Source organism: Labrus bergylta, chromosome 5, assembly GCF_963930695.1.
Source record: "Labrus bergylta chromosome 5, fLabBer1.1, whole genome shotgun sequence".
Classification (NCBI taxonomy): Eukaryota; Metazoa; Chordata; class Actinopteri; order Labriformes; family Labridae; genus Labrus; species Labrus bergylta.
In genome coordinates this window covers 21942420-21958328 of record NC_089199.1, presented here as the reverse complement: position 1 = coordinate 21958328, position 15909 = coordinate 21942420, and the positions used below count along the sequence as shown (strand labels likewise).

The 15909-nt window shown below is 39.3% G+C and overlaps 1 protein-coding gene across 3 annotated transcripts in view; it reads left to right on the top strand.

The window, feature by feature from the left end:
- Positions 1-327: 327 nt before the first annotated feature.
- Positions 328-15909, top strand: part of unm_sa1614 (un-named sa1614) — a 22188-nt gene continuing 6606 nt past the window's right edge. For all 3 annotated transcript variants that reach the window (XM_065955183.1, XM_065955182.1, XM_065955181.1), the window contains exons 1-19: positions 328-1169; positions 6338-6410; positions 7656-7801; positions 8981-9055; positions 9184-9233; positions 9994-10123; positions 10501-10586; positions 10674-10749; positions 11936-12016; positions 12365-12462; positions 12569-12638; positions 13026-13113; positions 13778-13826; positions 13944-14116; positions 14295-14428; positions 14701-14792; positions 14896-15082; positions 15213-15298; positions 15388-15503. In XM_065955183.1, coding sequence (XP_065811255.1) covers positions 1044-1169; positions 6338-6410; positions 7656-7801; positions 8981-9055; positions 9184-9233; positions 9994-10123; positions 10501-10586; positions 10674-10749; positions 11936-12016; positions 12365-12462; positions 12569-12638; positions 13026-13113; positions 13778-13826; positions 13944-14116; positions 14295-14428; positions 14701-14792; positions 14896-15082; positions 15213-15298; positions 15388-15503 — 1936 coding nt within the window. In that variant the 5' untranslated portion in view covers positions 328-1043. The remainder of the gene's footprint in view (positions 1170-6337; positions 6411-7655; positions 7802-8980; positions 9056-9183; positions 9234-9993; positions 10124-10500; positions 10587-10673; positions 10750-11935; positions 12017-12364; positions 12463-12568; positions 12639-13025; positions 13114-13777; positions 13827-13943; positions 14117-14294; positions 14429-14700; positions 14793-14895; positions 15083-15212; positions 15299-15387; positions 15504-15909) is intronic.

The following is a 15909-nucleotide window of genomic DNA, read 5'->3' as shown; positions in this document are numbered from 1 at the left end:
AAATGTCTTCAGCTCTCCTGTTTAAGGGAAGGTTTAAAAATAAAAGGCTTGATAAAATATTTAAATCGCAATTTCACCCTCCATGGACCAGGAAAAAGGAGGCAGATTTTTTTTATTTTAAACAAACAACCTTCCTGTTCTGCCTTTTGCTTGTCTACTGAAAATGCAATATGGAAAAAATTGACTCCCCTTACTATTTTTTCTTGCCTTCCCTGATCCTCATCCTTACTATTTGCTTGTGTTTGACATGAATTAAACATCCCCTGCTGTAATGGGGTTTACTCCGTGCTCGGTCAGCAATGCGCGCTCCCGCGGCACACAGCCCCGCCGCTCTGCAACGTGAACGCGCCACTCCATGCGGGTTGAATAAAGAAGGAAAAGCAGAAAAAAAATCAGGTGATAGTGAAACATTTAACTGATCCCTGGGCGGAGAGCAGACACCGGTTTGATTCCCACATCTGAAGCCGGTCCGGGTGCCCGGGGGGGTCTGGTACTCTGCTCACCTCCTCAGCCGCTCTTTGTCAGCTGGTTCACGCACGGAGACCCGGGCGGGTTTGTGGGTTTTTTTTCTCTGAATGAATCCTCCTCAAAGCAAAAGAGACTCGCTTTGTTTTAACGCGTTACTGACTGGGGAGTGTGTTACTTTGGGTGTTTCTGTGAATCATCGCTAATGGGATTTATTTCCAGCTGGATTTAATCACCTTTTGTTTGGCGGAAGAAGAGGCTGATGCTGCGGTTCACAGTGAAGTCACACTGACGGAGAGTCACCGGATCAGGTCTCTAATTACCGGTTTTATCTGCCGGTTTACGGTGGATTATCTTCACGGGGCTGTGGGATTGTGGAAACAGCTCTAATGGGATTTGGCACCTTACTATACAAGGATTTTATTGTTTTATCATAATTGCCTCTTGGGATCGGTTGTAGGGTTCCGCCTGCCTTTCCTCGCTCTTTTGTGTGGCTCTTGTCTGTCAGTACCGGACCCTGTTAGTCTGTTCCGGTCCTGTTCCTGGTGATCCCGGTGTGTCCCGGGTTGAGGAGCACCATGCCGGAGTGTGTGTCCGTTTCCGATTTTTTGCAGGAGGTTCAGGAGGACTGGAGCTCCCCAACCACTTCCTCCTTCACCTCCAAGATGATCAGCTGCAGGAACACCGTCTACCTGCTGGAGGAGGTCGGTACTAATACAGGGGAGGTGCTGGGTGGTGGTAGTGGGCTGTAAATGGAGATTATTTATCAACTAGGCCGTTTCATGAATGAGGTGAACCTGTCCTGTTTGTCTTGTATTCTCTACAATCAGGGCCGGACTGAATGGCTTTGGGGCCCCGGGGCATAATTGAGGTGTTGGGCCCCCATGAAGCCCCCCTTCTCTGAACCTTATCAGTTGTTTTTCTTGATTAAACTTAATTTAATTTTAATGTATTTGCAAAGATGAGCAGACATTTTAAAAGTGAAACTGTTCAACCAGTGGGCTTCTTCTGATGCTGTGACACAGGAATTATTTTCCCTGACCATGATTTATTCTGGCTGGCAAAGAAAAGGCCATACAAAACAGGCCGCTACATACCCTACACATTTTTAAAATTATAATACAGCAAGTACCTTAGAATAACTCGCTGTGCACGTAAATTAGCTTAATTTGCCGTGCAAGGCAAGCTAGCTGCAATGAAGAATGAAATGACAACCTGCACAGGACATCCAAGTTAAATCAACATATCCTCAAGTGGCAACAGACTCTATAACATGACAGACTAGACAAGTAAAAATCTACACAAAAAAATACGATAAATAAGACTGCATCACAAGTCAAAGTCATCTTTATTGTCAATTTTTTCCAAACGTGCTGGTCAGAAAAATCAAAAAGACGTTTCTCTCTGAACCACTGTGCAAGCTAAGTATAAAATGGTTTTCAAAGATATATACGAAATACAAAATATATAGGATAACAGAAAATAGATTGAGTCCTGTGGTGCTCGCCGATAAACCAAGCACGGCGCTACACCGGGGCTAGGGGGGCGCTATAGCCCCGTCACAAATTTGTCTAGCCCCAGTTAAGTCTGCTAATGTCTGCTTTTGTTGGAAGAAAAGAGAGAATTTAAAGAATAAAAAATGAAAATCGACTATTAATAGCACCCCAACATATTAGTCAAGCTATAGCCCTCAGCACTGGGAGAAAAAAAATCCTGCTGCCGTCCCTGCAGACAACCATAAATCTCCAGGTTATTTTGTGTAATTATGAAAGACTAAAAGAAAGATACAGGTGCAAACAAGAACCTGTTACACGAGTAAGGATTATGTATGTCATTGTTTAAGTGGAATTACAGATATATTTTGATTTTGAAACACACGTTTATGTATGGCCTTTATGTAAAACTATTGATGATAATAATGAATTGTTTTGCTTTGATTTCAGAAACCGTACGTTATCTGTCTTAGAACCTTTAATATAAAAGTGTAGTGATTAACAGCACCCTGACATGTCACAAGAAAATGGTCGCCAATTTCTCGAGAAACACATCAAAATGTGTTTATCTTTTTTTTTTTAAAGATTTATTTTTGGGCTTTTTTGTGCCTTTTAATGGAGAGATAGGACAGTGGATAGAGATGGAAATCAGGGAAAGAGAAAGTGGGGAATGACATGCTGGAAAGGAGCCACAGGTGGGTATTCGAACCTGGGCTGCCTGCTTGGAGGACCAAAGGCTCCATACATGGACACTAACCATTGTGCCCCCAAAATGTGGTTTTCTTAATCCAATTCTTTGTGCATCCTTTGAACGTAAAACTAAATCTGCAGAGTCAAAAATAAAGATTCAGCAATGCTAGTGTTTTGCTCACTTCCTTTCTGCCTTTTTTAAACTCCATCAGCTACTTTTGGCTGCAGTCAACAAGCTTCTGGCAGAGTACACGGTAGATCTTTGCCCACTTCTCTCGGTAGAGTTCAACTATTTATTAAAGCTAAGTTTAGCTTGATTCACCCTGGCAAAATCTCTGTTGGTGTGTCTTTAGAGTCAGTGCAATGGTGAAACAGCCAACATGTTCATTTCTATTTGATGTTTCAATGTTTTCACAAAATATTCTGTGTTGTGAATCCTTTTTGTCCACTTAATGCAGTGCACAAGTGCAGCAACCTTTAAATGGTTAATGGTTATGGTAAATGGACTTGAGCTTACATAATAATGGATTAGTTACTTCTGATAGTCACTACATAGCAGCCTCTGCCATCAGTGTGTGAATGTGTAGGTGTGACCTGCGGTGTAAAAGCGCTTTGAGTAGTCAGAAGACTAGAAAATAAATATACAAGCTCAAGTCCATTTACCATTTAAAGTTAGAAAGGGTAAATTACTGATATTGTGTGTTTGTGCATACATCACACCTGAGGTCGTCCCTACATAAGTCAGTGCCCGAGTCCGGCCCCTCACAGTCCAGAAAGTCTGGACATGCTCCTGGCTCACATGTTCAATGTTCTATCAGTGTTGGAATGTATGACGCAGACCAATAATACTTTTTTGGGTGGGTAAGATAATTTCCTAAAGGATGCTATATTTTCAAAGTACAAAATTACTCCTTTTCATCTAACACAAAGTCAGTCAAGAGATGTTTTTTTAAGCATCTTTTACTGCCTGAATTGTATTTGTCCAAGTATTAGCAGAGAAAAGAGGTCAGCTCTGACAGTCAGAAAGTTAATTACATTATTTTCCTCAACAGAATTATAGTAAAATCTATATCATGGTGACTTTGACAATTTCTTTCCCAACAAGAGATTATTTTCTATAAGATGCTTGATGACAGGGAGGACTCCTCTCTGGTTAATATGGCTTTACCAAAGTCAACGTTGAAGTCTGAGAATGTCCTGTTTCACCTGTCCAACAGCCCGTCATTAAATCCATTGTGGAAATAGTTATTAGATAGCTTTCTGTTTATCTACATACCAATGAACTGCCAATGGTGTTCATCAGTTTTTGTTGCTGCAGAAGTTGTTCTGCTGCTGCGCTGGATGTCTGCTTCTGTGTGTGTTTTTGTGTTGGGGGCCCCATCACAACCAGCTGTCAGCGACCCCCCCCCACACACACACACACACACACACACACACACACACACACACACACACACACACACACACACACACACATACATACATACATACATACATACATACACTGGTGGAGTCATTGACCTGAAGCCTTCGGATCCTTGAGCGTCCTGAAAAACAGACTCAAACCGCCCAACCATTTACATGGTTTGAAGTATGAACATGTGTTTCAGTCAGTGTCTATGCCATTATTTTTTAACTGTTTATATGTTTGTATTGCTGCAGGGCACTGCTAGAAAAGCAACCTTGGTCTCAGTGGGTCCTCCCTGCTAAAATAAAAGATGAATAAAAAATTCAAGTCTACTGGCAGAAGAGAACATATTTAAAATCAAATAGAAAAATTCAATACGAGACAAATATGAAGATAAAAGGGACACAGCTGCAGCTGCAAAAAGCTGGAATGACTTTTAGCGAAACTGTGTGAATAAATATCCAAATTAAGGTCTTTAATATTACCGCTCCATCATTCAAACACAAGATGATCTGACCGTCTGAATCAGAATCAGCTAAACTGGCAAATTATAATTACACATACAAGGTACTCTGAACAGACACAAAAACATGAATACATCATAAAATGACATCTGTGTTTTCCATTAAATTGATGACTCATTTTGATGTATTTTTTATGTTGTGTATGGTTATATTAGTCCTCGACTGCAGCTGTAGTGGTGTCTAATAGACCCAGGAAAATAGAAAATAAAAAACAAATGAATAAAGAAATTACAGGATTTTATCCAACTTATTTTTAAAGAGCACATTTTTTTCAAACGCCAAGAAAAGAACTTCATAACTTTCATGAATTCACATGGGAAAGCAAAACAAAATTAGGAATTAAAAGATGTCTTAAGAAGACAAAACATCTGTGAAGGATATAAAACAACTAAAGGCTTTAATCGGACTATTTTCTGAGATTATATCAGTGAAAAACCCAATGAGCATCTCTTACATACTAATCATCGAGGAGAGACAAAGTGTTTTTCCAATTTCTGAACGTTCTTGTCCTTTTTCCCTCCCACCATCTGCTCAATAAGCTCCAGGATCAATTGAATTGATCGGTCTGTAGGCGGGGCTCTTATGCAAGTTAATCCTTTGCTTTTGCGCCTAATAAAGCAGGATCGGTGTGCAGCATAATCTGCCACTGCAATGAACCCCAATGAGAAGTGAGCCACCTTCGTTGTCCTTCAAACTCAGAGTAAAGCGCCAAGTCACTCACATAAATGTGAATCCTGCTTCATTCTACGGGACTCTGATCAAGACTTTAGAAAAAAAAAGCTTCTGATAAAAAACTAATCAAACACAAGCAATAAATCACTGCATCACTTGAAAACCAGAAAAGGAATGAAGTGATACAGACCATAAAAGCAATGTCTGTAAATCACTTCACTTCAAGCCAAGGATTAAACTGTTAAACTGAGTCTGCGTCATATTTTTCCTAAGGGCTGTTTTTAAAAGGCCGTCAAAGGTTTTCAAAGGAGGAAGTGCATTTAAGGTAAAATGGTATTCTGCAGCTTTATTCAATGCTGAGGATGCGTAGAAAGAGAGAGAGTTTTTTCAAACTCTGAGTGCAGCCCTGGGACATTTTAAAAGAATTGAGCAAGTAGATTTAGTGATGTAATGACTGATAAGATCGGAGAAAAGCTTTAAGATAAACATATGAAAGAAATTAAGAAGCTGCCATGGCATTAAATAGCAACATTTGTGTTTTCCTCTGGTAGAGTATGAGCATTAACCCTTAGATTTATATAAAATGCAGCTGTGAGTGTGTGAGCCAAAGTCAGGGAAAAAAGAAAAGTTAATGAGGTCCTGTGTTTGGTGGATGCTGTCACACTCTCATGACTAACTGGAGCGCTTCAATAAAACAGAGCTGCTGTTATTGTTCCTGGTTAGACCTGTGTTTTCCCAACTGTGACATTTCAATCTGTTTGCAGTGAAAAATACAGGCACATAGGACATCAAATCTACAAGGACAGACAGATTTATATCTTACAAAATATGGATTTAGCCTCAATTTAAAACAGCATCAGACTCGACTTCAGCTGCTTCATTTGGAGATTCAGGCAGATAACACACACATGCAGGACTATAGCTGTCTGTTGTCTGAGAACAAAAGCTTGTCCTCTGTGTGTGTTGAGTCAGCAGGTGAATTAGTGCACACACACACACACACACACACACACACACACACACGAATCACACACACATTCAGGATATTCACACACTGTTCTCTGTGTTATTGTGTGTGTGTTCAGGTTCTGGACAGTGACCGTTTGGTGTTGCAGAAGATGAAGAAAGCTGCAAAATCCAAATATACAGCAGGACAAGGTACGCAAAAAGATACAAAAAAAGCAAAGACTGTTTATAAGAAGAGAATGTAGCCATCGTGATGCTACCCATTGGTTGGTGGTTGACAGTTTGGAAGCCTGTAGCTTAGTATTTTGGCCAAAGCTATCTTCTTATGTGGGTGGGGGGCAAATGTGACCATACCTGGACAGACTCAGACACTTACCACCTCTCCTATCCTGGTTGCTAAGGTTGCAACAAGTCAATTAAGGCCGCAGTAAAGTGCAAAAGTTTACTCTTATTTGCAGTTTTTATTACTCTAAATTGTGCCATGTTGAAGCCTTTAGACTGTAAACAAAACCATAAAATGAAGCCAATGTGGACGTGCAAAAAAATGCAGTTCCTCGAGTGTCCACTTGAGGATTGCTGCAAAAGCTAAGGGATCTCCATTAGGTCCCATGTTAAAATGTTGATTTTTCGTTTAACATTTCTTTTAGGGCTTTTGCTTTAATTTGATGGGACAGTCGCTAGAGTAGGAAATCTGGAGAGAGAGAGTGAAGAAAGACACGGGGGAAAAGAGCCACAGGTTGGACTTGAACTCTAGCTGCCTGCTTAGAGGAGTATAGCCTCTGTACATGGGGCACATCATAACCGCTAGGGCATCTGCGCCCTGTTATATGTCAATTTTCACAGGATTAATAAATGTTTACAGCCTGTTAGAACAAAACAATTTGGTCTATTGATTTGTATTAGCAGCAATTGTATTTATTTCGACAAAATGTACAAGTAGGGAATGTATTTATAACTCGTCCTTTAAGAGTTTTTCATCAATTTGCATAACAAGGGCATGGCAGGGCTGACTGACAAGTGTGCGTATTTGAGCTGTTTACCAGGAGGCTGAAGAACTGCCACAAAAAAAATCTCTTTGTCCGTTTCTAGATTGACAAAAAGTTAGGTAGAGTCAGAAATTCCAATACCGCAACCACAATCTTACAGCTTCAAAATGCCTCTTCTGAAAACAATGGGTAATGTCACTGAGACTACGTCCATGTTGTATACAGTCCATGCTCTAAACTGAGGTTATAAATCAAGTGAGAGGTAAGGCATTGTTGTAAAAGACTTTTATAAAACTAATAAGACTTCCTTTGTAAAGCAAGTGTAAACATGACAAAGAATGCAGGTTTAAGGCCCTTTCAAGTTAGCTATGTCCACTTCTCATAGACAGTCGATGATAAAAACAAAATAACACATGTTAATTTCTGTTCTAACGCTATTTCTTTTAATCAGACCACGTCTCTCACATGGAGCAGTACATTAACTCGATGGAAAAGCTGTCAGTCAACTGTCACTCAAACGGAGAGTCGGAAGTCGGCTCGGCCTTCTGTCGACTGGCGGACTTTTCAAAAGAACTCCTCTCTCCCATGAAGAACCTGGTGAGTCTTCAGTGATAGAGATTACCAGTTTAAAGAGGTCAGAAGACCTGTGCCAGGTAACATTTATTATAAATCTTTTTTATGAAAAACTCCCATTGAATCCAATTTTGTAAGTAGATTTACTAGACCATTTGAAACTCCTTTTGTGAAACAGTCCATGTAAAAATTCTGATTGGCTCCTCAAACTTAATTTGGAAAATTTAAGATAAAAACTAAGTGGAATGTTTGCACTCAAAACATCTCTTTGGAAATCATTTGATTAAAAAAAACAGTTGGTTTTTAACCGTTTCAAAACTCCCAATTGAAAATCATTTAATTAAAAAGATTTGATTGACTTGAAGTTGATCCATTAGAAAACCTAGGATTAAAACCCTGTGATAAGCTCTTAACAGACCCTTAACAAATTGATTGGTAAAGCCTCTGATTGAAAAAATCAATAAGCTGTTAAACGTATCCAAAGTCTTACTGGCCCTTTGCTGGTCCCAAACCTCAATTGGACAACCTTTGATTGAAGCAGCTGGGTTTTTCAATGCCAAGCTCCAGTCAGAAACCCTCTGACTGAAAATATACATTCAGCTCTCAGTTGAGAAACCTTTTAATAAAAGATTTACAATTCCTTTTAAGTGCTCTGTACCAATCCAAACCTTGTTGTTTAAACTTCAAACCAACTGTGTATTAACCAGTCTATAACAAGACAGGCATCTTGAGGAAATTAAAAACAATATCCCAATTCCCAAGATATTATAAGTGGTTGAATACTGGTTGCCGCTTTCCTTGCTAGAATTAATCTGGAAAAAAGAAACAACACCCTAAAGTCTTACCTGAGACTGGTATTAGAAACCCCCCAACTGGGGTTTGGAATTGAACTGTTAAACATGTTTGTAATCCAATTGGATGTGATTGTTTGTCTCAACGCCACATTATTTTTTATGATCCACGGTGAAAGTAACTTTTTGTTTTAAAAGCACATGTATAACTCTCTGCTTCAGTCTTATGACGGTTGATAATAATAAGCAGCACAGTGCAGTGTAATCAATCAATCAATCAATCAATCAATCAATCAATCAATCAATCAATGAATTTGTATAGCACCAATTCAAAAGACACAATACAGAACAGTCTACACATTATGAGCAATGATGTTCTTTCAGCAGTGAGATTGTGTGTTTGTGTTTGCAGTTAAAGAGCATGCTCCACAACATCAACTTCTTCCTGGACTCTCTGGTTAAAGGAGACCTTCGAGAGGTGAAGGGGGTAAGGACTATTTCTTCTTTACTTTCACATCACCTGGATAATGAATATAAACAGGTTGAAATGTGTTAAAAGTTAAAAAAGGTGAATCCAACATTTCTGTTAAGCTCAGTCTTTGTATTTGTTTGTAGGATCTGAAGAAGCCTTTTGACAGAGCATGGAGAGACTACGAAAGCAGATTGTGAGTGATGATCAAACTGAAGGAGCCCTTGTCCTAAAGAGATAGTTTAGGTTTTTCTAAGCGGGTTGTATGAGGCACGTATCAATAGTAAGTACAGTCGTAGTCAGCCCGGGCCCCGTTTTCAGAAACCAACCTTCCCTAAACCGTAGCTTATCTATTTACCACTGTGGGTAGGGTCACAAGACACATGTACTTTTACCCATTCTCTATTCCTATATATATGCATACCATGTATTACCCCTTTGATCGGCCATTTGGGTCAAAAAGTGCCCCAAAATATAAGTGTTTATATGCACCTATGTCTTTTATTATTATTAGATTTTTAAGTGTTTGTTTATTTAAATGGGGCTAGAAATTAAGACAAACATCCATTCGACTATTTTGTATACCTCTTGTTCCTTATGGGCAGCGTCTGGAGACGATCCCAGCTGCCATTGGGGGAAAAGTGGGGCACTCCCAAAGACTGTAGTGCACCCTGGACGGGTAACCAGTTATTCACAGGGCTGACATTTAGAAACTGACAAACATCAATGCTCGCTCACACTCACACCTACGGGCAATTTAGAGTCAATCGTTAACGTAACAAGCGTTTTTTTGGACAGTAGGAGGAAGCCTGAGTGCCAGGAGAGAACCCACACATGGACGGAGAGAACATTCAAACTTCCCACAGAAAGGCTCCTGTCCGAACTTTCCTTCTTTCTCTCTTTCCCCTAAAATTTGGACAGGCTGCATGTTAAAGCTGGTGTGTCTGTGTTTGCAGTAAGCAGGTTGAGAAGGAGAAGAGGGAGTTGGCTCGTCAGTACGGGATGGTGAGGAACGAGGTGAGCGGGGGAGAAATCGCAGAGGAGCTCGAGAAAGAGAGACGCTCCTTCCAACTGAGCATGTGCGAGGTCAGCAATGCATTTATGTGAAGCCGCCTCCTTATCTGAACTCCTCTATGCCCCCTCCATCTCCTGCTCATTCATCTTTACTTAATCCATTTTTTTTTATTTTTCACCCTCTTACTCCTTCGTCTGCTTTTTCATCTTGCGCTATTTATTTTATTCGTCCTCCTCCATCTACTCCTTCGTCTTCCTGGTTTCTTGCCTTCACCTATTTTTCGTCTTGTCCTAATTGCTCTTTTTCTTCCTCTTGGTTTCCCTCTTTTGCCTCTTCTTGTTTATTGGTCTACAGATACTCTGATACCAGTCTACTACTAACCACATGTGCGGCCTCCTTTATGTACAATAACTAGACTCCCCTCCCTCTCTTTCTTTCTCTCTTTCAGTATCTGATTAAGGTCAATGAGATAAAGACAAAGAGAGGAGTCGACCTGCTGCAGAACCTCATTAAACACTACCACAGCCACAACAAGTAAAAACACACAAACAAATGAACAAGCCTACATTTTGTAAACAGGCATGGTTTTGTGACTTCACTACTGTATCTGTGTGTTTTAAGCTTCCTGCAGGAGTGTGTGTCCACTACTCAAAGGTTGAAGCAGTACATGGAGGAGCTGAACGGAGTCCTGGCAACGGTATGACATCCACTTACAGGAATTCTCAATAATGAACACTGCAGCCCCTTGGGAGCGCTAGCAGACTATGTTGGTAGATTGTCCCTTGCATGTAGATAGATTTCTTATTAATGGGGAAGTGACCCTAATGACCAAATTATCTGCAATTATTGTCAAAGCATCTTGCTTGAACCACAAAACCTGCAAAAGTAAAAAAAAACTCAAATTATGAGAGTTGTCATGACAAAAGATGAGAACATGAACTTTTAGTGAAATTTTCACGATTTAATTTTCGAAATAGGAGTTTGATAAAATACACTACAGCACTTACGGAACAAAAGTACAAAAAAAAATACACTGAATCAAATACACACATCAAGGGGGGAGTTTTTTTAATCTGTTAGTCCTGCACCTAGGCAGAGTATATCCACGACCAGAAGGCAGTAGCTTGTACTCTGTATAAAGGGAATGACTGCAGTCCACAAAGATAGCCTGTGCTTTTTTTGTAGTTCTGACTGTGTATAAGAGGGCAAGTTTATCAAAACTAGAGCCAGCAGCTTTACTACACATTCTCACAATTTCTTCCAACCTCTTCCTATTTTTCAAATGAACAGACCTAAACCAGCAGATAAAATAGGAAGTTAAAACAGACTAAATAAAACAAAAATTTAACTTTTTTATAAAAACACAAATTTTTTGGTGGACATTGCATTGTGTTTTAATAAGTTTCAATACTGAAGGTTTAACCAATTCTTCCTGATGGAAATGTTTTTGGTTGTTGTAGCATGTTTAGTCTTGTTTAGAGCTGTAGGTTTGCTTTGGGCTTAAAATAATGTTGAGTTTTATCACACAATGAACATTCAGAATTATTTGTCCTTTCCTTTGGTACTTAAATAAAAGTAAAAAGGTTAAGAATGTATGTTAGTTTGTTTTTTTAATGCATGACCCAATCACAAGATCAGTACTCTATTAATCATGTGTCTTGTGCTTTTCATTTATCATATCTATACACATGGTGACTTGATTTTAAGAGCAGAGCACTTTTATTCAAAATAACTGTATCTAAATTAATTTTTAAAATGTCTTCTACTTTTTAAAAAGCAATTTGCTGGATGATTTAACATGATCACTTGAGCTGACAATATTTTAATCTGGATAAATTGAGCCACTCTTGACGTGAAGGACTCAGGTGAGCTTGTGTCTGCAGGTGAAGCAGCGTCAAGATGAGGAGAAGAGGCAGCTTGTGTCTCTCAGAGATCAGCTGAGGCCGGTCGTTCACACAGAGCAGGTCAGAGACACAAACACTGACACAAACTTTAACATCCTAATACTGTCAAGCAGGTTATTAATGAGGGTTAGAGTGTGTGCAGGCCCCCTACTGACAAATGTTGTAAAACTTTACCAGAGGGCTTGGACATGAATTTATCATGATTAAAAGCATGAACAACAGAAGACTTAAAAAATTACCTTTTGTTTCCATGGTGGTCTCCAGTTGGTAGATGTGTAACGATACAAAGTCCCCTGTTTAATACTTACACAAGCACATTCACACACACACATACACGCACACCAGGGGAGGTTCAAAACTGTTATGAGAAGACACCTTAATACTGAATTTGTGTTTTGGTGTGTGTAGGACACTTTACCTAAGCAAGTGTACAGTATGCATCAGCTTCTGGGAGACAAACAGTACGGGACAGAAAGAACCGGATTCCTCTACAAGAAGAGTGACGGGTAAAATTATAAAACACACACCCACACACTCACTGATATACACAGTGAACCACCATCAGACGTATCCCAAATCAGTACTAATGCTGTCTGTCTGTTTGTGTTTCAGGTTGAGAAAAATGTGGCAGAAGAGGAAATGTTCAGTTCACAACTGTTACCTGACCATCGCACATGCAACTGTGAGCTCAGCTGGACTTGTTTATGTTACGCTGTGGGGACTTCATTAAGCTCACACACTTGCATAGTGGGGACATTTTTACTTGATGGGGACACAATGCACCCCTCATCTTGTAACTTATGATTTTTGGTTAAGAGTTTTAGGTTGTATTAAATAATAGGATTTGGCAAGCATTGGTTATGGGTTAGGCTTTAAGGGAAAGTCTATGTTATAGACTAAACAAAACAATGTTTATGTGAATTTTTTTGTTACCTCTGACTCTAACACAAAGTTAAAACCCTCAAAGTCAGACCCATTTCTCATGTATTTTCTTAAAGGTGTTATATAAATGATTATTTGTTTGATATTTAATTGATTGATATTGATCATCTTCTCTCTGTCCCCTCAGCCTAATAAACCTCCTACCAGACTAAACCTGCTCACCTGTCAGGTTAAACCCAGTGTTGAGGACAAGAAATGTTTTGACCTCATATCACGTAAGACACGGACACACATAGACATAAAAACAAAGAATAGTATAGCAACACAAGAAAACAAATATTGCTACAAAACTAGTGGGAACATACTGTAATACACAGGAGCAAGGTCTGCAGTTTAATTTAAATATTTATCCAAATGCTGTTGAAAATAACTTTCTTGCAAAAAAATATTATCAAATATTTGATAAACATATGATAGTTTGTGGTATAAATACATATATAATGTGTTATATGAATAAAACATATGTTAAACAAAACATTATGAATAAAACAACAAATAAAAATGTCTAAATAAAACATAAAATATGTCATTTAGTAATTTATGTGAACATATTACCTTCTCAAAACTCTCTTTGATAACATGGTTTCTAAACCTCAGAATTTCGGCTGTTTGCATTGTTGACAAAATCCAGCCGATTGAGAAGGGGTTAAGTTTTTAAAGGTCCTACATGTTTACCCTCACCTTTGACTTCTACATATTTATTTATGTTGTGTTCAGAGTTTTTTTTTGCCTGATTCCGAGATAGCACCAATCTTTTTTTAATCATTGGTTGAGTTTCAGTAAAAGGACTAGTTTGAAATTCTCTTTAATTTCTATGTTGCAGTCTTTACGTGCAGTTTAATTGTACTGTAATTGCATAACTGTTGCTTTGTCTTTCAGATAATCGTACGTACCACTTCCTGGCTGAGGATGATGCCGAATGTGTGGCGTGAGTAAAGCATTTACTTTGACAAGCTGTTGTTAAAGTCTGAAGTGCAATTATGTTGATAATTACAAAAATTAAATTAATTACAATTAAAATGTGGGTCTGAATTTGTGTATGCAGCTGGATCTCGGTGCTGAGTAACAGTAAGCAGGAGGCTCTAAACGCCGCTCTGGACGGGGGGAGACGAGGGGGAGGGGGAGGGGAGAGCAGCGTGGAGGATCTGACTCGAGCCATCACTGATGATGTCAGACGGATGCCAGGGAACAACAGCTGCTGTGATTGTGGAGCCCCAGGTACATTTGTTAACTAAACAATGAAACCTACCGCCATTCACTTTTTGCCCTGTGAAACTGTAGTTGACATTTTCCCAATATTTTCTAACATCTTAGCAACCTAATGATACTGAATAACAGAAATGGCTTTGTTACTTTTTTAAGCTCCATTCAGTGACAATAAGCTCTCTTTCTGTAGATCCTGGATGGCTCTCGACCAACCTGGGCATCCTCACCTGTATTGAATGTTCAGGGATCCACAGGGAGATGGGCGTCCACGTCTCCCGGATCCAGTCTCTGAGCCTGGACAGCTTAGGCACTTCTGATCTGTTGGTAGGAACTATTAGCCAAAAAGCTAATCTTCTGTAGTCCACACCTGGGATAGCTGGGTCTGTTAAAAAAAAAAATGGCATAACCTCACAACCCAAATACTGTCAGATTTCAACTCAGGTTATAAAATTGCATTTTGTTACTCTGTTTAGAAAAGTGTTGTATAAATAGGGTTCATAATGGTTATGAGAGCGATTTAGCATATTTATTTTACTTTTACTCATGGCTCTAACTTTATTTTCTGATTAAATCCCCTGCTGTCATCCCTCACTCAGTTGGCCAGGAATGTTGGTAACTCTGGTTTTAATGAAATACTGGAGGCAAACCTGCTGAGTCCGTCCATGAAGCCTTCCCAACACAGCCACATGTAAGAAAACATACATACAGTGTTTTATATTTTAGCAGGATTTAATTTAATTAATCTTATATTTTTGTTTTAATTGGATATGTGTATGGTTACACTTTTGCAGGACTGAACGTAAAGATTTCATCCTGTCAAAGTATCAGGACATTCATTTTGTGAGGCGCAGCCACAGCAATACTGTAGCGCTGCGGCTCGGCCTGCAGGAGGCGACAAAGAACTGCGACATCTACAGTCTGATCCAGCTGTACGCTCAGAGGACAGAGCTGAGTCAGCCGCTGCACTCACACATACAGGTATACATGCTGGTACACACAAGTACTCACACATGCAGGTATGCACATAGAGAAACACACACATAATGTACAAAAACATCAGTAAAGAAAAAGCTCACTTAAACTCGGCTGTATGTCTCCATGCCAACAGGAGAAAGGTGAGACAGCTCTCCATCTAGCCGTCCTATTGGCTGACAGGACGTCGCTGCACATCCTGGACTTCCTGGCTCAGAACTGGTCCGTTGGCTCTCACTATGATTCATCCCAATGTGTGTATAGTTTGCACCTGCGTGTTAACATGTGTTACGTTTGTTCATTTTCTGAAGTTCTAATGTGGACGTGCAGACATCAGCAGGAAACACAGCGCTGCACTACAGCTGTCTGCACAACAAGAGCGACTGTGTGAGACTGCTGCTGAGAGCCCGGGCCAACACACACATCAGTAATACACACACACACAACACCCATAAATCTCTTATCCTTAAATTAATAATGTTCAAATGCTTTGAATGTGGGGATATTTTTAGAAAGTGTGAGTATTTTTCAAGTCAAGATATTTATGGAAAGAAATAGTATGTTTATTAATTGAGGATTGTTTTTTTTATTATAAATTAAAGAAGTATTTTAAAAGGTGAGGACATTTGTGGAATTTAATGGTGTAGACATTTTTTGGAAAGGCCTTTAAAAATGCTTTTACCACCTTTCTTATGTTGATATATTCATAACGGAGGACATCTTTTTAATGAGGACATTTTTGTTACAATTGAGGACAATTTTAGAAAATGATTACAATTTAATACAAGACATTAAAATATGTAAATGTTTTACGAAAGAGTGGACAATTTATG